This window comes from Pseudophryne corroboree, chromosome 4, assembly GCF_028390025.1.
Source record: "Pseudophryne corroboree isolate aPseCor3 chromosome 4, aPseCor3.hap2, whole genome shotgun sequence".
NCBI lineage: Eukaryota > Metazoa > Chordata > Amphibia > Anura > Myobatrachidae > Pseudophryne > Pseudophryne corroboree.
Genome location: NC_086447.1, coordinates 836560684 through 836585981, shown reverse-complemented (window position 1 = coordinate 836585981; position 25298 = coordinate 836560684). Strand labels below are relative to the sequence as shown.

Here is a 25298-nt window from a genome sequence, read left to right as displayed (position 1 = left end):
AAGCAGGAGGTTACCTTGAAGTCCATTTACACTCATTCTGGTATGTTGCTCAGGCCGGCAATTGCGTCGGCTTGGGTTTGTAGTGCTGTAGCAGCATGGACAGATTCCTTATCAGCGGATATTGAGACCCTTGATAAGGATACCATTTTAATGACCCTAGGGCATATAAAAGATGCTGTTTTATATATGAGGGATGCTCAAAGAGACATTAGTCTACTGGGTTCCAGAATAAACGCTATGTCCATTTCTGCTAGGCGAGTCTTATGGACCCGACAGTGGACGGGGGATGCCGACTCAAAGAGGCATATGGAGTTTTTGCCGTCCAAGGGTGAGGAATTGTTTGGAGAGGGCCTCTCGGACCTCGTCTCCACAGCTACGGCAGGTAAATCGAATTTTTTGCCTTATGTTCCCTCACAATCTAAGAAAGCGCCTCATTATCAAATGCAGTCCTTTCGTTCAAATAAAAGCAAAAGAGTACGTGGATCGTCCTTTCTTGCCAGGGGTAAGGGCAGAGGAAAGAAGCTGCACAACACAGCTAGTTCCCAGGAACAGAAGTCCTCCCCGGCCTCTGCAAAGTCCACCGCATGACGCTGGGGCTCCCCTGAGGGAGTCCGCTCCAGTGGGGGCACGTCTTCGACTTTTCAGCCACATCTGGGTTCAATCACAGGTAGATCCCTGGGCAATGGAAATTGTTTCCCAGGGATACAGGCTGGAATTCGAAGAGGTGCTTCCTCGCCGGTTTTTCAAATCGGCGCTACCACCTTCTCCCCTGGAAAGGGAGATAGTGTTACAGGCGATTCAAAAATTGTGTCTTCAACAAGTGGTGGCCGAGGTTCCCCTGCTTCAGAGGGGGAAGGGGTACTACTCAACCCAGTTTGTGGTCCCGAAACCGGACGGTTCGGTCAGACCCATTTTGAATTTAAAATCCCTGAACCTTTACTTAAAACGGTTCAAGTTCAAGATGGAATCGCTCAGAGCGGTCATCGCCAGCCTGGAATGGGGGGATTTTATGGTATCGCTGGACATAAAGGATGCATACCTGCATGTTCCCATATATCCTCCTCATCAGGCGTACCTGAGATTTGCGATACAGGATTGTCATTACCAATTTCAGACGTTGCCGTTTGGGCTTTCCACGGCCCCGAGAATTTTCACCAAGGTAATGGCGGAAATGATGGTGCTCCTGCGAAAGCAGGGTGTCACAATTATCCCGTACTTGGACGATCTCCTCATAAAAGCGAGATCACGGGAGAAGTTGCAGAACAGCGTATCCCTTTCACTGAAGGTGTTACAGCGACACGGCTGGATTCTCAATATTCCAAAGTCGCAGCTGGATCCTACGACTCGCCTGTCCTTCTTGGGCATGATTCTGGACACAGACCAGAAAAGGGTTTTTCTTCCGGAAGAAAAAGCGCAGGAACTCATGACTCTAGTCAAGAACCTGTTGAAGCCGAAACAAGTGTCAGTGCATCATTGCACTCAAGTCCTGGGAAAAATGGTGGCGACATACGAAGCCATTCCCTTCGGCAGGTCCCATGCAAGGACTTTCCAGTGGGACCTATTGGACAGATGGTCGGGGTCACATCTGCACATGCATCAGCGGATCACCCTGTCCCCCAGGGCCAGGGTGTCGCTCCTGTGGTGGCTGCAGAGTGCTCACCTTCTAGAGGGCCGCAGGTTCTGCATTCAGGATTGGATCCTCGTGACCACGGACGCGAGCCTCCGCGGTTGGGGAGCAGTCACACAGGGAAGAAATTTCCAAGGCCTTTGGTCAAGTCAAGAGACTTGTCTTCACATCAACATCCTGGAACTGAGGGCCATATTCAACGCCCTACGTCAAGCGGAGACCTTACTTCGCGACCGACCGGTGCTGATTCAGTCGGACAACGTCACCGCAGTAGCTCATGTAAACCGCCAAGGCGGCACAAGGAGCAGAGTGGCGATGGTGGAAGCCACCAGAATTCTTCGCTGGACGGAGAATCATGTAAGTGCACTGTCAGCAGTGTTCATTCCGGGAGTGGACAACTGGGAAGCAGACTTCCTCAGCCGACACGACCTGCATCCGGGAGAGTGGGGACTTCATCAGGAAGTCTTCGCACAGATTGCAAGTCGGTGGGGATTGCCCCAAATAGACATGATGGCGTCCCGTCTCAACAAAAAGCTACAAAGGTATTGCGCCAGGTCAAGAGATCCTCAGGCGGTAGCTGTGGACGCCCTAGTGACACCGTGGGTGTTTCAGTCGGTCTATGTATTTCCTCCTCTTCCTCTCATACCCAAGGTGTTGAGAATAATAAGAAAAAGAGGAGTGAGAACAATACTCATTGTTCCGGATTGGCCACGAAGGACCTGGTATCCGGATCTGTAGGAAATGCTCACAGAAGATCCGTGGCCTCTTCCTCTAAGACAGGACCTGTTGCAACAGGGTCCCTGTCTGTTCCAAGACTTACCGCGGCTGCGTTTGACGGCATGGCGGTTGAACGCCGGTCCTAGCGGAAAAAGGTATTCCGGATGAGTTCATTCCTATGCTAATACAGTCTACAGGCTAGGAAGGGCGTGACATCTAAACATTATCACCGGATATGGCGAAAATATGTTTCTTGGTGCGAGGTCAGGAATGCTCCTAAGGAAGAATTCCATCTAGGCCGTTTTCTTCACTTCCTACAGACTGGAGTGAATTTGGGCCTAAAGTTAGGCTCCATTAAAGTTCAGATTTCGGCCTTATCCATTTTCTTTCAAAAGGAATTGGCCTCTCTGCCTGAAGTACAGACTTTTGTGAAGGGAGTACTGCATATTTATCCTCCTTTTGTGCCTCCGGTGGCACCTTGGGACCTTAACGTGGTGTTAAGTTTTCTTAAGTCACATTAGTTTGAACCACTTCAAACAGTGGAGTTGAAATATATCACTTGGAAGGTGGTCATGTTGTTAGCCTTGGCTTCGGCGAGGCGAGTTTCGGAATTGGCTGCTCTATCACATAAAAGCCCCTATCTGGTTTTCCATATGGATAGAGCGGAATTGCGGACCCGTCCTCAATTCCTACCTAAGGTGGTCTCATCCTTTCATATGAACCAACCTATTGTCGTGCCTGTGGCTACACGGGACTTGGAGTGTTCCGAGTCCCTTGATGTGGTCAGGGCTTTGAAGATTTACGTGGCCAGAACGGCTAGGATCAGAAAAACAGAAGCACTGTTTGTCCTATATGCAGCCAACAAGGTTGGCGGCCCTGCTTCAAAGCAGACTATTGCTTGCTGGATCTGTAACACGATTCAGCAGGCGTATTCTACGGCAGGATTGCCGTTACCAAAATCGGTTAAGGCCCATTCCACTAGGAAGGTGGGCTCGTCTTGGGCGGCTGCCCGAGGGGTCTCGGCACTACAGCTGTGCCGAGCTGCTACTTGGTCGGGGTCAAACACCTTTGCAAAGTTCTATAAGTTTGATACCCTGGCTGAGGAGGACCTCCTGTTTGGTCGTTCGGTGCTGCAGAGTCATCCGCACTCTCCCGCCCATTTGGGAGCTTTGGTATAATCCCCATGGTCCTTACGGAGTCCCAGCATCCTCTAGGACGTTAGAGAAAATAAGATTTTAAACCTACCGGTAAATCTTTTTCTCGTAGTCCGTAGAGGATGCTGGGCGCCCGTACCAAGTGCGGACTATTTCTGCAAGACCTGTATATAGTTGTTGCTTTCATAAGGGTTATGTTATAGTTTAGTCGGTTATGCACGATGATATGTTGTTGTTCATACTGTTAACTAGATTGTATATCACAGGTTATGTGGTGTGATTGGTGTGGCTGGTATGAATCTTGCCCTTAGATTAACTAAAATCCTTTCCTCGTACTGTCCATCTCCTCTGGGCACAGTTTCACTAACTGAGGTCTGGAGGAGGGGCATAGAGGGAGGAGCCAGTGCACACCCAGATCCAAAGTCTTTCTTAAAGTGCCCATGTCTCCTGCGGAGCCCGTCTATCCCCATGGTCCTTACGGAGTCCCAGCATCCTCTACGGACTACGAGAAAAAGATTTACCGGTAGGTTTAAAATCTTATTTTTACCGGGTGAATATTCAGTGGATGGAGATGGTAATTGGCACTATTTAAGCATCCTGAATCCTCCCAGTGTCGTGTCCTGTTGAGCTTGTACTGGGTGTGACAGGAGAAGTCTGAACCATTGAAGCCTGAGAACTGAGGGCATTGAAATAACATCGAATGGCAGCTCTGAGACAGACAGGGACTCCAGTCTGCCAAGTGGCACAACTGTGGGATCAAGTTCGTCTAAAGTCAAGCCCACCACTTCAGTTGCATTTTGCCTGATAGACTGTACAACGATAGAACCCTGACTGTGACTCCTTATTATCTGGTGGAACCAAGAACAGAACTTGAATGTTGGTCCCATGGAGATTGCAATTTTCCAAGGGTAAAAAGAGATCTGTATGTTTCACTGACAGTCACATGTTCTACCTTGCTGTCAGTGTAGTTAGCGTCCTTCTCTTCATTGTTTGCAGTGTGGATGAAGCCTTAATCTCTTCTGTGCCATTTTGTTGATTTCCCTGCTCTTCTTCTTCAGAGGAAGAACTGGAAGCTCTTTGCCTGCTGAGCTCATTTTCACTAGAGCTGCTGGAAGCGGGGGTAAAAAACATATATTCCTTTGGCCAGTGTCACTCTTTTCTTCCCCAGCTTTATCTGGCTTTCACTATTTTCTTCCCCAGCTTTATCTGGCTTATCCTCTTTTTCTCTTATCAATGTTTTTTTCTTCATATGTGGCACTGCGGTCATTGGCAACCATTTATTGCGAAAGTCGCACTGCACCAGCAGTGTCAGTGAAAATGTAGGCAAGAGATTAGCTTTTTACAGGAGTATCCCGCGGAGGATGATCTCACAACGTTCTGTTGTGTGCCGTCACGATCACCAGCGAAAACAGGGAGGTATAACCACGCCCACAATATTAAGCAGCCACGCCTACAATGATCTGCTGTTCTACTTATTCACATTGGGTGCTTCCAAGCCCCTTCAGCTCTGTAGAATAGATTATGCAGCAATCACGATCAGAAGTGTGCGGTCCAAATCAGTAGGGTGTCTGCCATAAGTAGCTGCGGGAGAAAATGGGGGATGGTCTATGATATGGGGGTGTGGCCTTCAGCTTCCTCTACTCTCTGCAATTACTGTTTAGTTGACAATGCCCTTCCCTGGTGAAATTAACATTTGTGTGGTTGAGAAACTCATAAAGCAACAGAGAATAGAACATCATAACATTGTTGCAGGCTTTGGGAGTCCTACTTTATTGGGAGGCATGGAATCGTTGTCACACGACCATTTTCCATCATGCAGGAGGCATGTTCAGTGCTTCCCGAGCTGTTGGTCTGCTCCCAGTCCCTCTCTCTAATGTTTAGATGTTGCTTTGAGCAGGTCAGTCAGTGAGAGACCTCCTAATCTTCCCGTCCCCCCGTCTCCTCGTCGCGGGACACTGCAGCCTGTGAGAGGCAGGATGGTACAAGGGCTGAAAAGTGTGGAAGGTTGGGAGGTCTACCTGACCCTCTCTCTCTCTCTCTCTCTCTCTCTCTCGGATGAGTTTGTTTCATTTGAAACATAAAATTTTGCTGCTCTTTATTTGTGCTGTATTAAACAAAATAATTCAAACCATTAAAGCAGATGTCCGGACGTGTTTTTGTATTTTTCTTAAATTTGGCTCTTCAATTGTTAATCTTCAAGTGTAATTATTGCAAACACTGTCATTGACGTTCATGGTTACATTTGCCGAAATTGTCCTGTTACAGTGAATATGGAAAATAGAAGCGCCTCTCTCACACTACAATATTTTCAGACTGTGGCCCTCATTCCGAGTTGTTCGCTCGCTAGCTGATTTTAGCAGCATTGTACACGCTAGGCCGCCGCCCTCTGGGAGTGTATCTTAGCATAGCAGAATAGCGAACGAAAGATTAGCAGAATTGCGAATAAATAATTCCTTGCACTTTCTGAGTAGCTCGAGACTTACTCCTACACTGCGATCAGCTCAGCCCGTTTCGTTCCTGGTTTGACGTCACAAACACGCCCTGCGTTCGGCCAGCCACTCCCCCGTTTCTCCAGACACTCCCGCGTTTTATCCTGGCACGCCTGCGTTTTTCCGCACACTCCCAGAAAACGGTCAGTTTCCGCCCAGAAACACCCACTTCCTGTCAATCACACTCCGATCACTTCAACAATGAAAATTCTTCGTTCGGACGCGAGTAAATCTACTGAGTTTTGTGCTAAAATACTTAGCGCATGCGCGCTGCGTACCATGCGCATGCGCATTTTTGCCTTAATCGCTCCGTTGCGAAAATCGGCAACGAGCGAACAACTCGGAATGACTCCCTGTGTTGCTACAGATCAAATTATATCTGAAAGGGCTGCATGGTGGAACAGTGGTTGGCATTACTGCCTCGCAGCACTGGTTTTGTTTCCAACCAGCAGGCCTGTATTCTCACCTGCTGTTTGGGTTTCCATCAACAGTCCAAATACCACTAGACTAATGTAAATGTGTTTAATAGTGAGGTTAGACTGCAAGCTCCATTTTGTTATTAGAAAATCATTAACACTGTTTCACTGTTGATTTTTGAAGGATGTAATACAAGCCATTAAGGACACTGCATTTGTCACATCAGAATATCCTGTAATCCTTTCATTTGAGAATCACTGCAGGTATTTCTAATTATGTTGTATTTATTTGTTTTCTGATTATATATTGTATATGGCTGTACTGTACTGTACTGTACTATTTATTTTAATTATTACGTACTTTCTTACTGTGACTTACTTTCCAATTTAGAAAAAATGTATCCTACTATTTCCCATTCAGTTTTTCAAGAAACCAAACAGCCGAAAATTTAATTTAGTCTCAAATGAAGAAACTCTGTTACCAAAATGACATTTATATTACACCATGAGGCCACATTTTATCCTGCAATTAGCACTTTCTGTTAAGTCTGCAGTTATCACCCGTTCTGTTTGGTTATATCAGAACTTTAATGCTCTTACTGAGAATAACCCTTTCTTTATAGTAAGACAAAAATGTTTGTAAAGCCCTGTCAACAAATAGTGATGGCTAAGAGGTTTGGGAAGAATTCAATTAGGTGCGGGTTTGCAGAAGGCAAACTCGCTTAGTTAAACTTGCACACTTCGACTTCATTCGCACAATTTAATCAGAAATGCCAATTCGCACTACTAGCAGGGATTTTGTCCAAAAAGCAAATTGGGAAAAGAGCATGAAAAAAGTGGGGAGGCGTTCCCATACCCCCAAAAAGTGAAAATTTTGTTCATAGGACCATATAGAAGGCTGTTCGTGGGTATGAGGAAAGTACTGCATGCTTTTAAAATGTGTCAAATGGCTCATTTGTGCATTAAAAATTTTTTTTTTTAAAGTTTACGAATTGCATTTAATTGTGAAGGAATTAAGCGAAAAAAGTAGAAAAAAGGTAATTTGGGGGTAATTTGAAGTCACTTTCATTTTGACAAAAAAAAGTCTAAAAACAAAAAGCTATTATTTTTTATTAAAATAAATACTTTCATTAATTGTGGGGTGCATAAACTAATGAAAAAGTTGATATTGGGTTAATTTGAAGCCATTATATTTTCACCCCAAAAATAACATGTAATTTTTGGCCCAATTAAGCTAATTGAAAACGTCCAAATATGTAATTAGTCAAAGGGGGGGGGGGGGGGGGGGTGTCCAAGGGGTGCTGAAGCAAGTCCCGACATTTTTACCTTAAAATAAAGATTTCCCTACCTTTTCACCTGCTCTGGGAGTGCGGACAAAAACAGGCGAATTTAATCTAAAAAAAAAAATGCGCATTTGGAATTGAATTGCAAGTGTAATTTGCAATGCGAATTTGCCGGATCGCACCCACACCTAATTGAATTCCACCCTTAGTGATATTTACAGTATATTCATGTAAGAGTACACAACTAAAGCCTGTTCTCAAAACTTAGTGTTTCACTTTACATGGTCCCAGAAAATTGAAATGTGTATAATATTATGTAAGAAAGGGCATGTTAAAGGCCAGATTAAATGTGGATGTGAAATGCATTAGTGTACGGAACTCTATCTATACTGTATGTCTGATGCACTCATAGACAGGTGCGCACCAATATTCCTCTTTTTGGAGCTGACTGTATGGAGACTGTCTGCAATTAGATTATTTCAGTATTTAAATGTTTTGCATGTGTGCTGAATATGATGGACCGCTGTAGTCCACGTACGCCAAGAAAGACCCCAAATGCTTCTCTCACCATGAAATTAGTTTTGTGTTAATGACATTAGGACTCTAAGCCATCGTCGTATATGAATACACAAGTTATAATGCACAAACTGGATTAATTATATCACAGCACCATTCTTTAAAATTATAAGTGCTGCCATTTCTCTTCATAAAGACATGATTCATTTTAAACCTTGTATTTTAGTAAATATCAACAATACAAGATGTCCAAATACTGTGAAGATATATTTGGGGATCTCCTTCTGAAGCAACCCATTGAGTCACATCCGGTATGTAATCCGTTTGTTTTATTATACCGATGGGGTAAAAAGATGTATTTTTGTGTTTTTTATTTTGTTTTTTTTTAGTTTTGTTTTTTTTCTTCTTTCTTGTACTGTCGTTCACTTCATTGTAGCACTCGCAGAGTTTGAAGCTGAGAAATATTGTTCATTCCCACAGGAATATGTCACGGTGTTCAACAAGCGAGGCAAAGTCGAGCATGCACAGTATACTACTCCTGAAGTAAAAATCTTGAGCTTTACTGCCACCAAGTGACACAAAAATAAAATTTAAATGTGAAATGGCTTTGAAGTGTCAAACTATACTGAATTTGATTTTCTTCTTATTTTTACTGCATGCAGTGAAATCATTTAGGGGGACAGTTTTCAAACCTACAGAGGACAAGTGGAGGTGTTGACCACAACCACCAATCAGATTCTAGCTTGCATTTATCTGGTGCAGTCTACAAAATGATAGCTATAATGTGATTGGTTGCTATGGCCAATTTCCATTTGTCCTGGTTAAAGGGTTTGATAAATTTCCCCCTTAGTATTTTTTCAAATTTGTCACATGACCGCCTTTACTTGGCATACTGGTGTCAAGTCTATAAGACTAAAAGCATGTTTTGCTCCTCTCTAAATTCCTCAGGGGCAATCACGTGGTTGTTCACTTAAGGGGTCGGGAGGAAGACAAATGGTGCCTTCAGTGTTTGACATTCAACCATTGGTGTTTCAGTCCTGCCCTTTCTCTTAAGAGATATGTTTGTTAGAATCTGCGCACTGTTGTTGCACAGACACGTTTTTGTGGAAATGATAAGGCGTACGCACAAACATGATGCAGATTGCTATATTTATGGTAAAATGTGATTGAGCGTCTTGTGTTTCCAAGCAACAGAAAAATCCCATGCTTGTGCATAATAATAAGCAGGTACTTTCAATATAATTGGAAAAAACAAAAAAAAACCAAAAGCATAACCTGTCAAACTGTCATATGATCCGAATGGCAAACTTAAGGGCTTATACTTATTGTTCTCAAGGTCTGTAACACAGGTAAAAATAAGTAGCCAGTTAAAAAAAAAAAGCTCAGTGAAAATGGTTAACTCAAACCACCCGGACAACAATGTAGAAAATTGCAGGTTTCTTTTCTTTGTAGATTATGCACATATTCACTAGTTTATAATGTCCTAAAGAACGCTTTACATGATAACGCCTTTAAAAATTGCACCACTGCTCCCCATCTTGTTACCGAAATATAAGGTCCCCTCTCCCAAGAATCCAATTCTTCTGACCAGGAAAGACCTCCTCAAGAAATCTTGATTCCACAAAAGGACAATCTGCTGTAATTTCCCAAACATGTCATTGCTAAAATGCCACAGTTAGATGATGCAGTACGGGATACGAGTCTGCCATATTTTCATACCCTCCAAAAATCGGTACAAATTAGGAGATGGGGCGTGGGCACTGGTAAATGGGACGTGGCCTTGCGGTGCTCCTATAGGAATCAATAGGAATGAGAGACACTAAAACCCGGTACAAACCCCTTTATGACCCGTACAGACCATAAACAATGGTACTGTATCGGCCAAATAGGTACAGTTGGAGGGTATGTATTTTAATAAACATATACTAGCTACTGTAGCTCAACAAATATATGTCCGGAAAGTTACTATAGATTGTACACAAAAAGGTATATAAACCAGGTCTCTCTGATCAGGATCAGGATACCGGCGTTCAGGATGCCAGCAGTCGGAATTCCAATGCCGGAATCCCGACAATGTTCCGAATGCCGATGCCGGGATCCCAACAAGGATCAACATGCCAGCACCGGAATATCGACTGCCAGCATCCTGAATGTAAGTATGCCAGGCCTCCTTAGGGCCGTGGAGGGAGGTTAGGTTAGGCTGCGGAGGAAGGGTTAGGCTGCAGAGGAAGGGTTAGGCTGCGGGGGAAGGGTTAGGCTGCGGGGGAAGGGTTAGGTTGTGCGGGAAATGTTAGGGTCAGTCTTAGGCTGCAGGTTGGGGGTTTAGGCACCATCGGGGAGGGTTAGAGTTAGGCTGCAGGGATGGGGGGTGTTAGGGTCAGGCTGCGTGAATGGAGGGTTAGAGTTAGTGGGGTAGGAGGGTAGGGTTGGCTTACTTACCATCCAGGTGTCAGGATCCTGCGCATCGGGGATGCCGCTGTCGGTATTCTGACTGTAGGCATCCCAAGCGCCGGGATCTCGATACCATCCCCTCTGATCATAGGAGCCAAGTTTTAAAAATGATTGTAGTTATCACCTTTTTACCATTTGTTAACCACCGTGGTTAGTACCCACAGAACTGACTCCCATATGTCTACAATCCCACTGTAATATTATTAAATACCCTAAGAAAGGGAGAAAAGTATCAGTAAGAGAGTTTTGAAAGGAAAAATATAAATTGGTGATTTGCTTGTGCAGAAAAGTTCAAAGGTTATTCCCTCATTTCTCTGACGTCCTAAGTGGATGCTGGGGACTCCGTAAGGACCATGGGGAATAGCGGCTCCGCAGGAGACAGGGCACAAAAGTAAAAGCTTTAGGATCAGGTGGTGTGCACTGGCTCCTCCCCCTATGACCCTCCTCCAAGCCTCAGTTAGATTTTTGTGCCCGGCCGAGAAGGGTGCAATCTAGGTGGCTCTCCTAAAGAGCTGCTTAGAGTAAAAGTTTTGTTAGGTTTTTTATTTTCAGTGAGTCCTGCTGGCAACAGGCTCACTGCATCGAGGGACTTAGGGGAGAAGAAGTGAACTCACCTGCGTGCAGGATGGATTGGCTTCTTAGGCTACTGGACACCATTAGCTCCAGAGGGAGTCGGAACACAGGTCTCACCCTGGGGTTCGTCCCGGAGCCGCGCCGCCGACCCCCTTGCAGATGCCGAAAAGTGAAGAGGTCCAGAAACCGGCGGCAGAAGACTTTTCAGTCTTCATAAGGTAGCGCACAGCACTGCAGCTGTGCGCCATTGTTGTCAGCACACTTCACACCAGCGGTCACTGAGGGTGCAGGGCGCTGGGGGGGGCGCCCTGGGCAGCAATGATAGTACCTTATTCTGGCTAAAAATACATCACATATAGCCCCTGGGGGCTATATGGATGTATTTAACCCCTGCCAGGTCTCAGAAAAACGGGAGAAGAAGCCCGCCGAAAAGGGGGCGGGGCCTATTCTCCTCAGCACACAGCGCCATTTTCCCTCACAGAAATGCTGGTGGGAAGGCTCCCAGGCTCTCCCCTGCACTGCACTACAGAAACAGGGTTAAAACAGAGAGGGGGGGCACTTATTTGGCGATATGACTATATATATTAAAATGCTATAAGGGAAAAACACTTATATAAAGGTTGTCCCTGTATAATTATAGCGTTTTTGGTGTGTGCTGGCAAACTCTCCCTCTGTCTCCCCAAAGGGCTAGTGGGGTCCTGTCCTCTATCAGAGCATTCCCTGTGTGTGTGCTGTGTGTCGGTACGTGTGTGTCGACATGTATGAGGACGATGTTGGTGAGGAGGCGGAGCAATTGCCTGTAATGGTGATGTCACTCTCTAGGGAGTCGACACCGGAATGGATGGCTTATTTAAGGAATTACGTGATAATGTCAACACGCTGCAAGGTCGGTTGACGACATGAGACGGCCGGCAAACCAATTAGTACCTGTCCAGGCGTCTCAAACACCGTCAGGGGCGTTAAAACGTCCTTTTACCTCAGTCGGTCGACACAGACACGGACACTGACTCCAGTGTCGACGGTGAAGAAACAAACGTATTTTCCTTTAGGGCCACACGTTACTTGTTAAGGGCAATGAAGGAGATGTTACATATTTCTGATACTACAAGTACCACAAAAAAGGGGTATTATGTAGAGTGTGAAAAAACTACATGTGGTTTTTCCTGAATCAGATAAATTAAATGAAGTGTGTGATGATGCGTGGGTTTCCCCCGATAGAAAATTATTGGCGGTATACCCTTTCCCGCCAGAAGTTATGGCGCGTTGGGAAACACCCCTTAGGGTGGATAAGGCGCTCACACGCTTATCAAAACAAGTGGCGTTACCGTCTCCAGATACGGCCGCCCTCAAGGAGCCAACTGATAGGAGGCTGGAAAATATCCTAAAAAGTATATACACACATACTGGTGTTATACTGCGACCAGCGATCGCCTCAGCCTGGATGGGCAGCGCTGGGGTGGCTTGGTCGGATTCCCTGACTGGAAATATTGATACCCTTGACAGGGACAGTATTTTATTGACTATAGAGCATTTAAAGGATGCATTTCTATATATGCGAGATGCACAGAGGGATATTTGCACTCTGGCATCAAGAGTAAGTGCGATGTCCATATCTGCCAGAAGATGTTTATGGACACGACAGTGGTCAGGTGATGCAGATTCCAAACGGCACATGGATTCCACACTATATTGTGGTACTGAAGCCAGACGGCTCGGTGAGACCTATTCTAAATCTGAAATATTTGAACACTTACATACAAAGGTTCAAATCAAGATGGAGTCACTCAGAGCAGTGATAGCGAACCAGGAAGAAGGGGACTATATGGTGTCCCTGGACATCAAGGATGCTTACCTCCATGTCCCAATTTGCCCTTCTCACCAAGGGTACCTCAGGTTCGTGGTACAAAACTGTCACTATCAGTTTCAGACGCTGCCGTTTGGATTGTCCACGGCACCCCGGGTCTTTACCAAGGTAATGGCCGAAATGATGATTCTTCATCAAAGAAAAGGCGTCTTAATTATCCCTTACTTGGACGATCTCCTGATAAGGGCAAGGTCCAGAGAACAGTTGGAGGTCGGAGTAGCACTATCTCAAGTAGTTCTACGACAGCACGGGTGGATTCTAAATATTCCAAAATCGCAGCTGTCTCCGACGACACGTCTGCTGTTCCTAGGGATGATTCTGGACACAGTCCAGAAAAAGGTGTTTCTCCCGGAGGAGAAAGCCAGGGAGTTATCCGAGCTAGTCAGGAACCTCCTAAAACCAGGCCAAGTGTCAGTGCATCAATGCACAAGGGTCCTGGGAAAAATGGTGGCTTCTTACGAAGCGATTCCATTCGGCAGATTCCACGCAAGAACTTTTCAGTGGGATCTGCTGGGAAAATGGTCCGGATCGCATCTTCAGATGCATCAGCGGATAACCCTGTCTCCAAGGACAAGGGTGTCTCTTCTGTGGTGGCTGCAGAGTGCTCATCTACTAAAGGGCCACAGATTCGGCATTCAGGACTGGGTCCTGGTGACCACGGATGCCAGCCTGAAAGGCTGGGGAGCAGTCACACAAGGAAAAAATTTCCAGGGAGTGTGATCAAGTCTGGAGATTTCTCTCCACATAAATATACTGGAGCTAAGAGCAATTTACAATGCTCTAAGCTTAGCAAGACCTCTGCTTCAAGGTCAGCCGGTATTGATCCAGTGGGACAACATCACGGCAGTCACCCACGTAAACAGACAGGGCGGCACAAGAAGCAGGAGGACAATGGCAGAAACTGCAAGGATTCTTCGCTGGGCGGAAAATCATGTGATAGCACTGTCAGCAGTGTTCATTCCGGGAGTGGACAACTGGGAAGCAGACTTCCTCAGCACGACCTCCACCCGGGAGAGTGGGGACTTCATCGGGAAGTCTTCCACATGATTGTGAACCGTTGGGAAAGACCAAAGGTGGACATGATGGCGTCCCGCCTGAACAAAAAACTGGACAGGTATTGCGCCAGGTCAAGAGACCCTCAGGCAATAGCTGTGGACGTTCTGGTAACACCGTGGGTGTACCAGTCGGTGTATGTGTTCCCTCCTCTGCTTCTCATACCTAAGGTACTGAGAATTATAAGACGTAGAGGAGTAAGAACTATACTCGTGGCTCCGGATTGGCCAAGAAGGACTTGGTACCCGGAACTTCAAGAGATGCTCACAGAGGACTCATGGCCTCTGCCGCTAAGAAGGGACTTGCTTCAGCAAGTACCAGGTCTGTTCCAAGACTTACCGCGGCTGCGTTTGACGGCATGGCGGTTGAACGCCGGATCCTAAGGGAAAAAGGCATTCCGGAAGAGGTCATTCTTACCCTGGTTAAAGCCAGGAAGGAGGTGACCGCTAGAGATGAGCGCCTGAAATTTTTCGGGTTTTGTGTTTTGGTTTTGGGTTCGGTTCCGCGGCCGTGTTTTGGGTTCGACCGCGTTTTGGCAAAACCTCACCGAATTTTTTTTGTCGGATTCGGGTGTGTTTTGGATTCGGGTGTTTTTTTCAAAAAACACTAAAAAACAGCTTAAATCATAGAATTTGGGGGTCATTTTGATCCCAAAGTATTATTAACCTCAAAAACCATAATTTACACTCATTTTCAGTCTATTCTGAATACCTCACACCTCACAATATTATTTTTAGTCCTAAAATTTGCACCGAGGTCGCTGTGTGAGTAAGATAAGCGACCCTAGTGGCCGACACAAACACCGGGCCCATCTAGGAGTGGCACTGCAGTGTCACGCAGGATGGCCCTTCCAAAAAACCCTCCCCAAACAGCACATGACGCAAAGAAAAAAAGAGGCGCAATGAGGTAGCTGTGTGAGTAAGATTAGCGACCCTAGTGGCCGACACAAACACCGGGCCCATCTAGGAGTGGCACTGCAGTGTCACGCAGGATGTCCCTTCCAAAAAACCCTCCCCAAACAGCACATGACGCAAAGAAAAAAAGAGGCGCAATGAGGTAGCTGACTGTGTGAGTAAGATTAGCGACCCTAGTGGCCGACACAAACACCGGGCCCATTTAGGAGTGGCACTGCAGTGTCACGCAGGATGTCCCTTCCAAAAAACCCTCCCCAATCAGCACATGATGCAAAGAAAAAGAAAAGAAAAAAGAGGTGCAAGATGGAATTGTCCTTGGGCCCTCCCACCCACCCTTATGTTGTATAAACAGGACATGCACACTTTAACCAACCCATCATTTCAGTGACAGGGTCTGCCACACGACTGTGACTGATATGACGGGTTGGTTTGGACCCCCCCCAAAAAAGAAGCAATTAATCTCTCCTTGCACAAACTGGCTCTACAGAGGCAAGATGTCCACCTCATCTTCACCCTCCGATATATCACCGTGTACATCCCCCTCCTCACAGATTATCAATTCGTCCCCACTGGAATCCACCATCTCAGCTCCCTGTGTACTTTGTGGAGGCAATTGCTGCTGGTCAATGTCTCCGCGGAGGAATTGATTATAATTCATTTTAATGAACATCATCTTCTCCACATTTTCTGGATGTAACCTCGTACGCCGATTGCTGACAAGGTGAGCGGCGGCACTAAACACTCTTTCGGAGTACACACTTGTGGGAGGGCAACTTAGGTAGAATAAAGCCAGTTTGTGCAAGGGCCTCCAAATTGCCTCTTTTTCCTGCCAGTATAAGTACGGACTGTGTGACGTGCCTACTTGGATGCGGTCACTCATATAATCCTCCACCATTCTATCAATGTTGAGAGAATCATATGCAGTGACAGTAGACGACATGTCCGTAATCGTTGTCAGGTCCTTCAGTCCGGACCAGATGTCAGCATCAGCAGTCGCTCCAGACTGCCCTGCATCACCGCCAGCGGGTGGGCTCGGAATTCTGAGCCTTTTCCTCGCACCCCCAGTTGCGGGAGAATGTGAAGGAGGAGATGTTGACAGGTCGCGTTCCGCTTGACTTGACAATTTTGTCACCAGCAGGTCTTTCAACCCCAGCAGACTTGTGTCTGCCGGAAAGAGAGATCCAAGGTAGGCTTTAAATCTAGGATCGAGCACGGTGGCCAAAATGTAGTGCTCTGATTTCAACAGATTGACCACCCGTGAATCCTTGTTAAGCGAATTAAGGGCTCCATCCACAAGTCCCACATGCCTAGCGGAATCGCTCCGTGTTAGCTCCTCCTTCAATGTCTCCAGCTTCTTCTGCAAAAGCCTGATGAGGGGAATGACCTGACTCAGGCTGGCAGTGTCTGAACTGACTTCACGTGTGGCAAGTTCAAAGGGCATCAGAACCTTGCACAACGTTGAAATCATTCTCCACTGCGCTTGAGACAGGTGCATTCCACCTACTATATCGTGCTCAATTGTATAGGCTTGAATGGCCTTTTGCTGCTCCTCCAACCTCTGAAGCATATAGAGGGTTGAATTCCACCTCGTTACCACTTCTTGCTTCAGATGATGGCAGGGCAGGTTCAGTAGTTTTTGGTGGTGCTCCAGTCTTCTGTACGTGGTGCCTGTACGCCGAAAGTGTCCCGCAATTCTTCTGGCCACCGACAGCATCTCTTGCACGCCCCTGTCGTTTTTTAAAAAATTCTGCACCACCAAATTCAAGGTATGTGCAAAACATGGGACGTGCTGGAATTTGCCCATATTTAATGCACACACAATATTGCTGGCGTTGTCCGATGCCACAAATCCAAAGGAGAGTCCAATTGGGGTAAGCCATTCCGCGATGATCTTCCTCAGTTGCCGTAAGAGGTTTTCAGCTGTGTGCGTATTCTGGAAAGCGGTGATACAAAGCGTAGCCTGCCTAGGAAAGAGTTGGCGTTTGCGAGATGCTGCTACTGGTGCCGCCGCTGCTGTTCTTGCGGCGGGAGTCCATACATCTACCCAGTGGGCTGTCACAGTCATATAGTCCTGACCCTGCCCTGCTCCACTTGTCCACATGTCCGTGGTTAAGTGGACATTGGGTACAGCTGCATTTTTTAGGACACTGGTGACTCTTTTTCTGAGGTCTGTGTACATTTTCGGTATCGCCTGCCTAGAGAAATGGAACCTAGATGGTATTTGGTACCGGGGACACAGTACCTCCAACAAGTCTCTAGTTGGCTCTGCAGTAATGATGGATACCGGAACCACGTTTCTCACCACCCAGGATGCCAAGGCCTCAGTTATCCGCTTTGCAGTAGGATGACTGCTGTGATATTTCATCTTCCTCGCAAAGGACTGTTGAACAGTCAATTGCTTACTGGAAGTAGTACAAGTGGGCTTACGACTTCCCCTCTGGGATGACCATCGACTCCCAGCGGCAACAACAGCAGCGCCAGCAGCAGTAGGCGTTACACGCAAGGATGCATCGGAGGAATCCCAGGCAGGAGAGGACTCGTCAGAATAGCCAGTGACATGGCCTGCAGGACTATTGGCATTCCTGGGGAAGGAGGAAATTGACACTGAGGGAGTTGGTGGGGTGGTTTGCGTGAGCTTGGTTACAAGAGGAAGGGATTTACTGGTCAGTGGACTGCTTCCGCTGTCACCCAAAGTTTTTGAACTTGTCACTGACTTATTATGAATGCGCTGCAGGTGACGTATAAGGGAGGATGTTCCGAGGTGGTTAACGTCCTTACCCCTACTTATTACAGCTTGACAAAGGCAACACACGGCTTGACACCTGTTGTCCGCATTTCTGGTGAAATACCTCCACACCGAAGAGCTGATTTTTTTGGTATTTTCACCTGGCATGTCAACGGCCATATTCCTCCCACGGACAACAGGTGTCTCCCCGGGTGCCTGACTTAAACAAACCACCTCACCATCAGAATCCTCCTGGTCAATTTCCTCCCCAGCGCCAGCAACACCCATATCCTCCTCATCCTGGTGTACTTCAACACTGACATCTTCAATCTGACTATCAGGAACTGGACTGCGGGTGCTCCTTCCAGCACTTGCAGGGGGCGTGCAAATGGTGGAAGGCGCATGCTCTTCACGTCCAGTGTTGGGAAGGTCAGGCATCGCAACCGAGACAATTGGACTCTCCTTGTGGATTTGGGATTTCGAAGAATGCACAGTTCTTTGCTGTGCTGCTTTTGCCAGCTTGAGTCTTTTCATTTTTCTAGCGAGAGGCTGAGTGCTTCCATCCTCATGTGAAGCTGAACCACTAGCCATGAACATAGGCCAGGGCCTCAGCCGTTCCTTGCCACTCCGTGTCGTAAATGGCATATTGGCAAGTTTACGCTTCTCCTCCGACAATTTTATTTTAGGTTTTGGAGTCCTTTTTTTTCTGATATTTGGTGTTTTGGATTTGACATGCTCTGTACTATGACATTGGGCATCGGCCTTGGCAGACGACGTTGCTGGCATTTCATCGTCTCGGCCATGACTAGTGGCAGCAGCTTCAGCACGAGGTGGAAGTGGATCTTGATCTTTCCCTAATTTTGGAACCTCAACATTTTTGTTCTCCATATTTTAATAGGCACAACTAAAAGGCACCTCAGGTAAACAATGGAGATGGATACTAGTATACAATTATGGACTGCCTGCCGAGTGCAGACACAGAGGTAGCCACAGCCGTGAACTACCGTACTGTACTGTGTCTGCTGCTAATATAGACTGGTTGATAAAGAGATAGTATACTCGTAACTAGTATGACTATAAAGAAAGAAAAAAAAACCACGGTTAGGTGGTATATACAATTATGGACGGGCTGCCGAGTGCCGACACAGAGGTAGCCACAGCCGTGAACTACCGCACTGTACTGTGTCTGCTGCTAATATATAGACTGGTTGATAAAGAGATAGTATACTCGTAACTAGTATGTATGTATAAAGAAAGAAAAAAAAACCACGGTTAGGTGGTATATACAATTATGGACGGGCTGCCGAGTGCCGACACAGAGGTAGCCACAGCCGTGAACTACCGCACTGTACTGTGTCTGCTGCTAATATATAGACTGGTTGATAAAGAGATAGTATACTCGTAACTAGTATGTATGTATAAAGAAAGAAAAAAAAACCACGGTTAGGTGGTATATACAATTATGGACGGGCTGCCGAGTGCCGACACAGAGGTAGCCACAGCCGTGAACTACCGCACTGTACTGTGTCTGCTGCTAATATAGACTGGTTGATAAAGAGATAGTATACTCGTAACTAGTATGTATGTATAAAGAAAGAAAAAAAAACCACGGTTAGGTGGTATATACAATTATGGACGGGCTGCCGAGTGCCGACACAGAGGTAGCCACAGCCGTGAACTACCGCACTGTACTGTGTCTGCTGCTAATATATAGACTGGTTGATAAAGAGATAGTATACTCGTAACTAGTATGTATGTATAAAGAAAGAAAAAAAAACCACGGTTAGGTGGTATATACAATTATGGACGGGCTGCCGAGTGCCGACACAGAGGTAGCCACAGCCGTGAACTACCGCACTGTACTGTGTCTGCTGCTAATATATAGACTGGTTGATAAAGAGATAGTATACTCGTAACTAGTATGTATGTATAAAGAAAGAAAAAAAAAACACGGTTAGGTGGTATATACAATTATGGACGGGCTGCCGAGTGCCGACACAGAGGTAGCCACAGCCGTGAACTACCGCACTGTACTGTGTCTGCTGCTAATATATAGACTGGTTGATAAAGAGATAGTATACTCGTAACTAGTATGTATGTATAAAGAAAGAAAAAAAAACCACGGTTAGGTGGTATATACAATTATGGACGGGCTGCCGAGTGCCGACACAGAGGTAGCCACAGCCGTGAACTACCGCACTGTACTGTGTCTGCTGCTAATATATAGACTGGTTGATAAAGAGATAGTATACTCGTAACTAGTATGTATGTATAAAGAAAGAAAAAAAAACCACGGTTAGGTGGTATATACAATTATGGACGGGCTGCCGAGTGCCGACACAGAGGTAGCCACAGCCGTGAACTACCGCACTGTACTGTGTCTGCTGCTAATATAGACTGGTTGATAAAGAGATAGTATACTACTAATATTATATATACTGGTGGTCAGGTCACTGGTCACTAGTCACACTGGCAGTGGCACTCCTGCAGCAAAAGTGTGCACTGTTTAATTTTAATATAATATTATGTACTCCTGGCTCCTGCTATAACCTATAACTGGCACTGCAGTAGTGCTCCCCAGTCTCCCCCACAATTATAAGCTGTGTGAGCTGAGCAGTCAGACAGATATATAATATATATAGATGATGCAGCACACTGGCCTGAGCCTGAGCAGTGCACACAGATATGGTATGTGACTGACTGAGTCACTGTGTGTATCGCTTTTTTCAGGCAGAGAACGGATATATTAAATAAACTGCACTGTGTGTCTGGTGGTCACTCACTATATAATATATTATGTACTCCTGGCTCCTGCTATAACCTATAACTGGCACTGCAGTAGTGCTCCCCAGTCTCCCCCACAATTATAAGCTGTGTGAGCTGAGCAGTCAGACAGATATATATAATATTATATATAGATAATAGATGATGCAGCACACTGGCCTGAGCCTGAGCAGTGCACACAGATATGGTATGTGACTGAGTCACTGTGTGCTGTGTATCGCTTTTTTCAGGCAGAGAACGGATTATAAATAAAACTGGTGGTCACTGGTCACTATCAGCAAAACTCTGCACTGTACTGAGTACTCCTAATGCTCCCCAAAATTAGTAAATCAAGTGTCTCTCTAATCTATTCTAAACGGAGAGGACGCCAGCCACGTCCTCTCCCTATCAATCTCAATGCACGTGTGAAAATGGCGGCGACGCGCGGCTCCTTATATAGAATCCGAGTCTCGCGATAGAATCCGAGCCTCGCGAGAATCCGACAGCGTCATGATGACGTTCGGGCGCGCTCGGGTTAACCGAGCAAGGCGGGAAGATCCGAGTCGCTCGGACCCGTGAAAAAAAACATGAAGTTCTGGCGGGTTCGGATTCAGAGAAACCGAACCCGCTCATCTCTAGTGACCGCACAACATTATCACCACATGTGGTGAAAATATGTTGCGTGGTGTAAGGCCAGGAAGGCCCCACGAAGAAATTTCAACTCGGTCGATTCCTGCATTTCCTGCAAACAGGAGTGTCTATGGGCCTCAAATTGGGGTCCATTAAGGTTCAAATTTCGGCCCTGTCGATTTTCTTCCAGAAAGAATTGGCTTCAGTTCCTGAAATCCAGAAGTTTGTCAAGGGAGTACTGCATATACAACCCCCTTTTGTGCCTCCAGTGGCACTGTGGGATCTCAACGTAGTTCTGGGATTCCTCAAATCACATTGGTTTAAACCGCTCAAATCTGTGGATTTGAAATATCTCACATGGAAAGTGACCATGATGTTGGCCCTGGCCTCGGCCAGGCGAGTGTCAGAATTGGCGGCTTTGTCTCACAAAAGCCCATATCTGATTGTCCATTCGGACAGGGCAGAGCTGCGGACTCGTCCCCAGTTTCTCCCTAAGGTGGTGTCAGCGTTTCACCTGAACCAGCTTATTGTGGTACCTGCGGCTACTAGGGACTTGGAGGACTCCAAGTTGCTAGATGTTGTCAGGGCCCTGAAAATATAGGTTTCCAGGACGGCTGGAGTCAGGAAAACTGACTTGCTGTTATCCTGTATGCACCCAACAAACTGGGTGCTCTTGCTTCTAAGCAGACGATTGCTAGTTGGATGTGTAGTACAATTCAGCTTGCACATTCTGTGGCAGGCCTGCCACAGCCAAAATATGTAAATGCCCATTCCACAAGGAAGGTGGGCTCATCTTGGGCGGCTGCCCGAGGGGTCTCGGCTTTACAACTTTGCCGAGCTGCTACTTGGTCAGGGGCACACCCTGGCTGAGGAGGACCTGGAGTTCTCTCACTCGGTGCTGCAGAGTCATTCGCACTCTCCCGCCCGTTTGGGAGCTTTGGTATAATCCCCATGGTCCTGACGGAGTCCCCAGCATCCACTTAGGACGCCAGAGAAAATAAGAATTTACTTACCGATAATTCTATTTCTCGTAGTCCGTAGTGGATGCTGGGCGCCCATCCCAAGTGCGGATTGTCTGCAATACTTGTACATAGTTATTGTTACAAAAATCGGGTTATTATTGTGTGAGCCATCTTTTCAGAGGCTCCGCTGTTATCATGCTGTTAACTGGGTTCAGATCACAGGTTGTACAGTTTGATTGGTGTGGCTGGTATGAGTCTTACCCGGGATTCAAAATCCTTCCTTATTGTGTACGCTCGTCCGGGCACAGTATCCTAACTGAGGCTTGGAGGAGGGTCATAGGGGGAGGAGCCAGTGCACACCACCTGATCCTAAAGCTTTTACTTTTGTGCCCTGTCTCCTGCGGAGCCGCTATTCCCCATGGTCCTGACGGAGTCCCCAGCATCCACTACGGACTACGAGAAATAGAATTATCGGTAAGTAAATTCTTATTTTTAATGATACTGCTCAATCTGCACGCTGACACTGTTGAAAGATGGCAGCTGTTGTTAGGAGACAATTATTTTCTCTGGATACCTAGGCCGCTTTACAAATTGATGCAAGAATTATAGAAGATTACATACTCTGGACAAGTCTTCAGATGGATTTTTTGTTTGTATGACACCGGTTTCTACCTATTTCTGGAGCTTGTTATACAAATTCAAAAGTACAGATGTGTCCTCATACAGATGGAGCACTCTTCATCTTTGCCTTTAATAGGATTAACTGAGCCAGGGCAGTCTGGTTTAATCCTCTGCTGTAATGACTTAATCCCTTGCTGTATTGTTCTCTCTGTATTGTATTGCAGCTGAGAACAATAGATGAAAGGCTTATGCTAATAAACCTTGGTGCACCTAGGCGCAGCAGAGAAGCCAAGATGAGCGTGGATCCATCTGTACATCTAGCCTTAATACACCACGCAGAGGGAGCTGCCTGGCGAGAGCTGACAGCTCCTGTGCAAACTCCATTAGCGCTATCTTTTTTTATGACAACGCATCTTATTCACATTGCTATATAAATAGGATGCACAACCAGACTCTGCTGATTAAAATGATATGTGGCATGACTATATTCTGTGTGCGACCACACCTGTATCTTCATACGAAATGCTGTAGTACAGTGTTTACAATGCTACGTAGCACTTCATATGCAGATACAGCCACGTTCACACACAGAGTATATGCTTGCCACATATCATTTTAATCAGCAGAGTCTGCTTGGCTTCCTATTTTCATTGTAGTGTGAATAATATGCATTTCAATGGGAAAAGTCCTACAAAAAGATGCTTGGCACTACCAAGTAGGCGTGACTTGAAGGACTATTTAACGTGCAGGGAAGCTAGATGTGAGTGGACACATTTGTATACAAAAAAAAAGGTGCGAACCAGAAAAAAAGCACCCCTGTCAGAATATACCCATACCTGTCCAATTCTCCCAGAACAGCCGGAAGACTCTTGAAAATTGAGTGGCAGCCACCTGGAAAAGTAGGCAAGTCTCTAGGATCTGGCTTACAAACGTCCGCAGACACACACAAACATGATCGCACCTCCACGCCTACAAACCACCGTCGCTTATACCAGTGCCACATCCCCTGTTGTGCCAACCTGGCTGCCCCCTCCCAGATGGGGCATTCAGTAAGTTGGCTAGTATGAATCTACCATTTACTAAAAGGTACACCTAAGTTCCTGGGCCATATAGGTGTGCCAGATATGTACAATGTGTTCTCAGATTTGTACAAAGTGTAGATATTTATTATCCTTGGGAAAAGTGAAAGATTACATTTAGAGGAAAACATCCTAATTGTGTGAAATTAATAATGTGAAAAATCATGGAATATTGTGAAAAAATATTGCAATGGGTGAAACTAAAAAGCGGTAAAATGAATTAAATAAAGGTGCAAGCAGCCATTTGGTTTTATGTTTTTTACTCTAGAGCACAGGTTCTCAAACTCGGTCCTCAGGACCCCACACGGTCCATGTTTGCAGGTCACCTGTAGATTTTTAAAATGTGACAGTTGGTGATACACAGTGCAGCTGCTGGGTGACATGGAAAACGCGAACCGTGTGGGGTCCTGAGGACCAAGTTTGAGAACCACTGCACTAGAGACACTGATGTCACATCCATATACGGCACTGAGCATGTCATAGGAGGATTTATCAAAGCTTGTAGAGAGAAAATGTGGAGAGAGAACCAATCAGTTCCTGTCGTTTTTCAAACACAGCCTGTAAAATGACAGCTATAAACTGATCGGTTGGTGCTTTATCTCTCTACAAACTTTTAGAAATCTCCCCGCATGTGAGCAGAACCAACTGGAGGCACAAAATCAGAATCCTGAATTGCACTAAAGGATATCAGCTACAATAAGATATATTTTGGGATTCGCAAATGAACTCATCAAATAAACCATCAAATAGAGTCTATCGATTCATACTGTAGTTTTAGTACAAAGAAGAGTAGGCGAATAGGCTTGGGGCAGACCTGTATGCCCTCCATCTGCATTTGTCTAGGCGTAAGAAAGGTTATGCTTTTTTGTGCATAACCTGTAATCAGAATAAACATAGGTTTTCATTTTCTACATTGCTGTCTGTTTGGTTGTGCTGTGTTTGTTGAGTTGTTTGTGGTTGTTACAGGCTCAGATTAATGCTGCTAAAATGGAAGCGTCAATTTAGCCATATGCATCATGTGTCCAGCATAGCCTTGGTGATTTGGGGGATTGAGCACTGCACTGGAGTTCAGTTTTCGCTGGTAGCTGAGCATACCTCCCAACACTCCTCAATAAAAAGAAATGGAACAAAATTGACCACGCCTTTATTTGCCCCACCCATGAGCAACCTATCACACTCCTAATTTTGTCCTGGACACTCCCTCAGTCTCATCGGCCACACACACTTTTCTCTTGGGAAAATATGACTGCCCTGAGAAAACCTGGACTTTTGGGGGGTATGCCTGTGGCGTGACATCACCCGCTTTCTACTTGTGTTGCTGATTCCGTACACTATATGGCACAGTATCCCATTGCCCACATCTACTGTATTCTTTCATTGCCTGTTCATGACCTTTCGTTATTTTCTTTAAGGATCAGAACACCTTATTTATTTAACACAGCAAATCATTATTAATGGTTA

General features: G+C 45.9%; 1 protein-coding gene across 5 annotated transcripts in view; it reads left to right on the top strand.

The window, feature by feature from the left end:
* The window catches only part of PLCB4 (phospholipase C beta 4), a 563803-nt gene that overhangs the window by 413837 nt on the left and 124668 nt on the right, over positions 1–25298 (top strand). For all 5 annotated transcript variants that reach the window (XM_063918578.1, XM_063918575.1, XM_063918577.1 and 2 more), the window contains 2 exons: positions 6588–6667; positions 8429–8513. In XM_063918578.1, coding sequence (XP_063774648.1) covers positions 6588–6667; positions 8429–8513 — 165 coding nt within the window. The remainder of the gene's footprint in view (positions 1–6587; positions 6668–8428; positions 8514–25298) is intronic.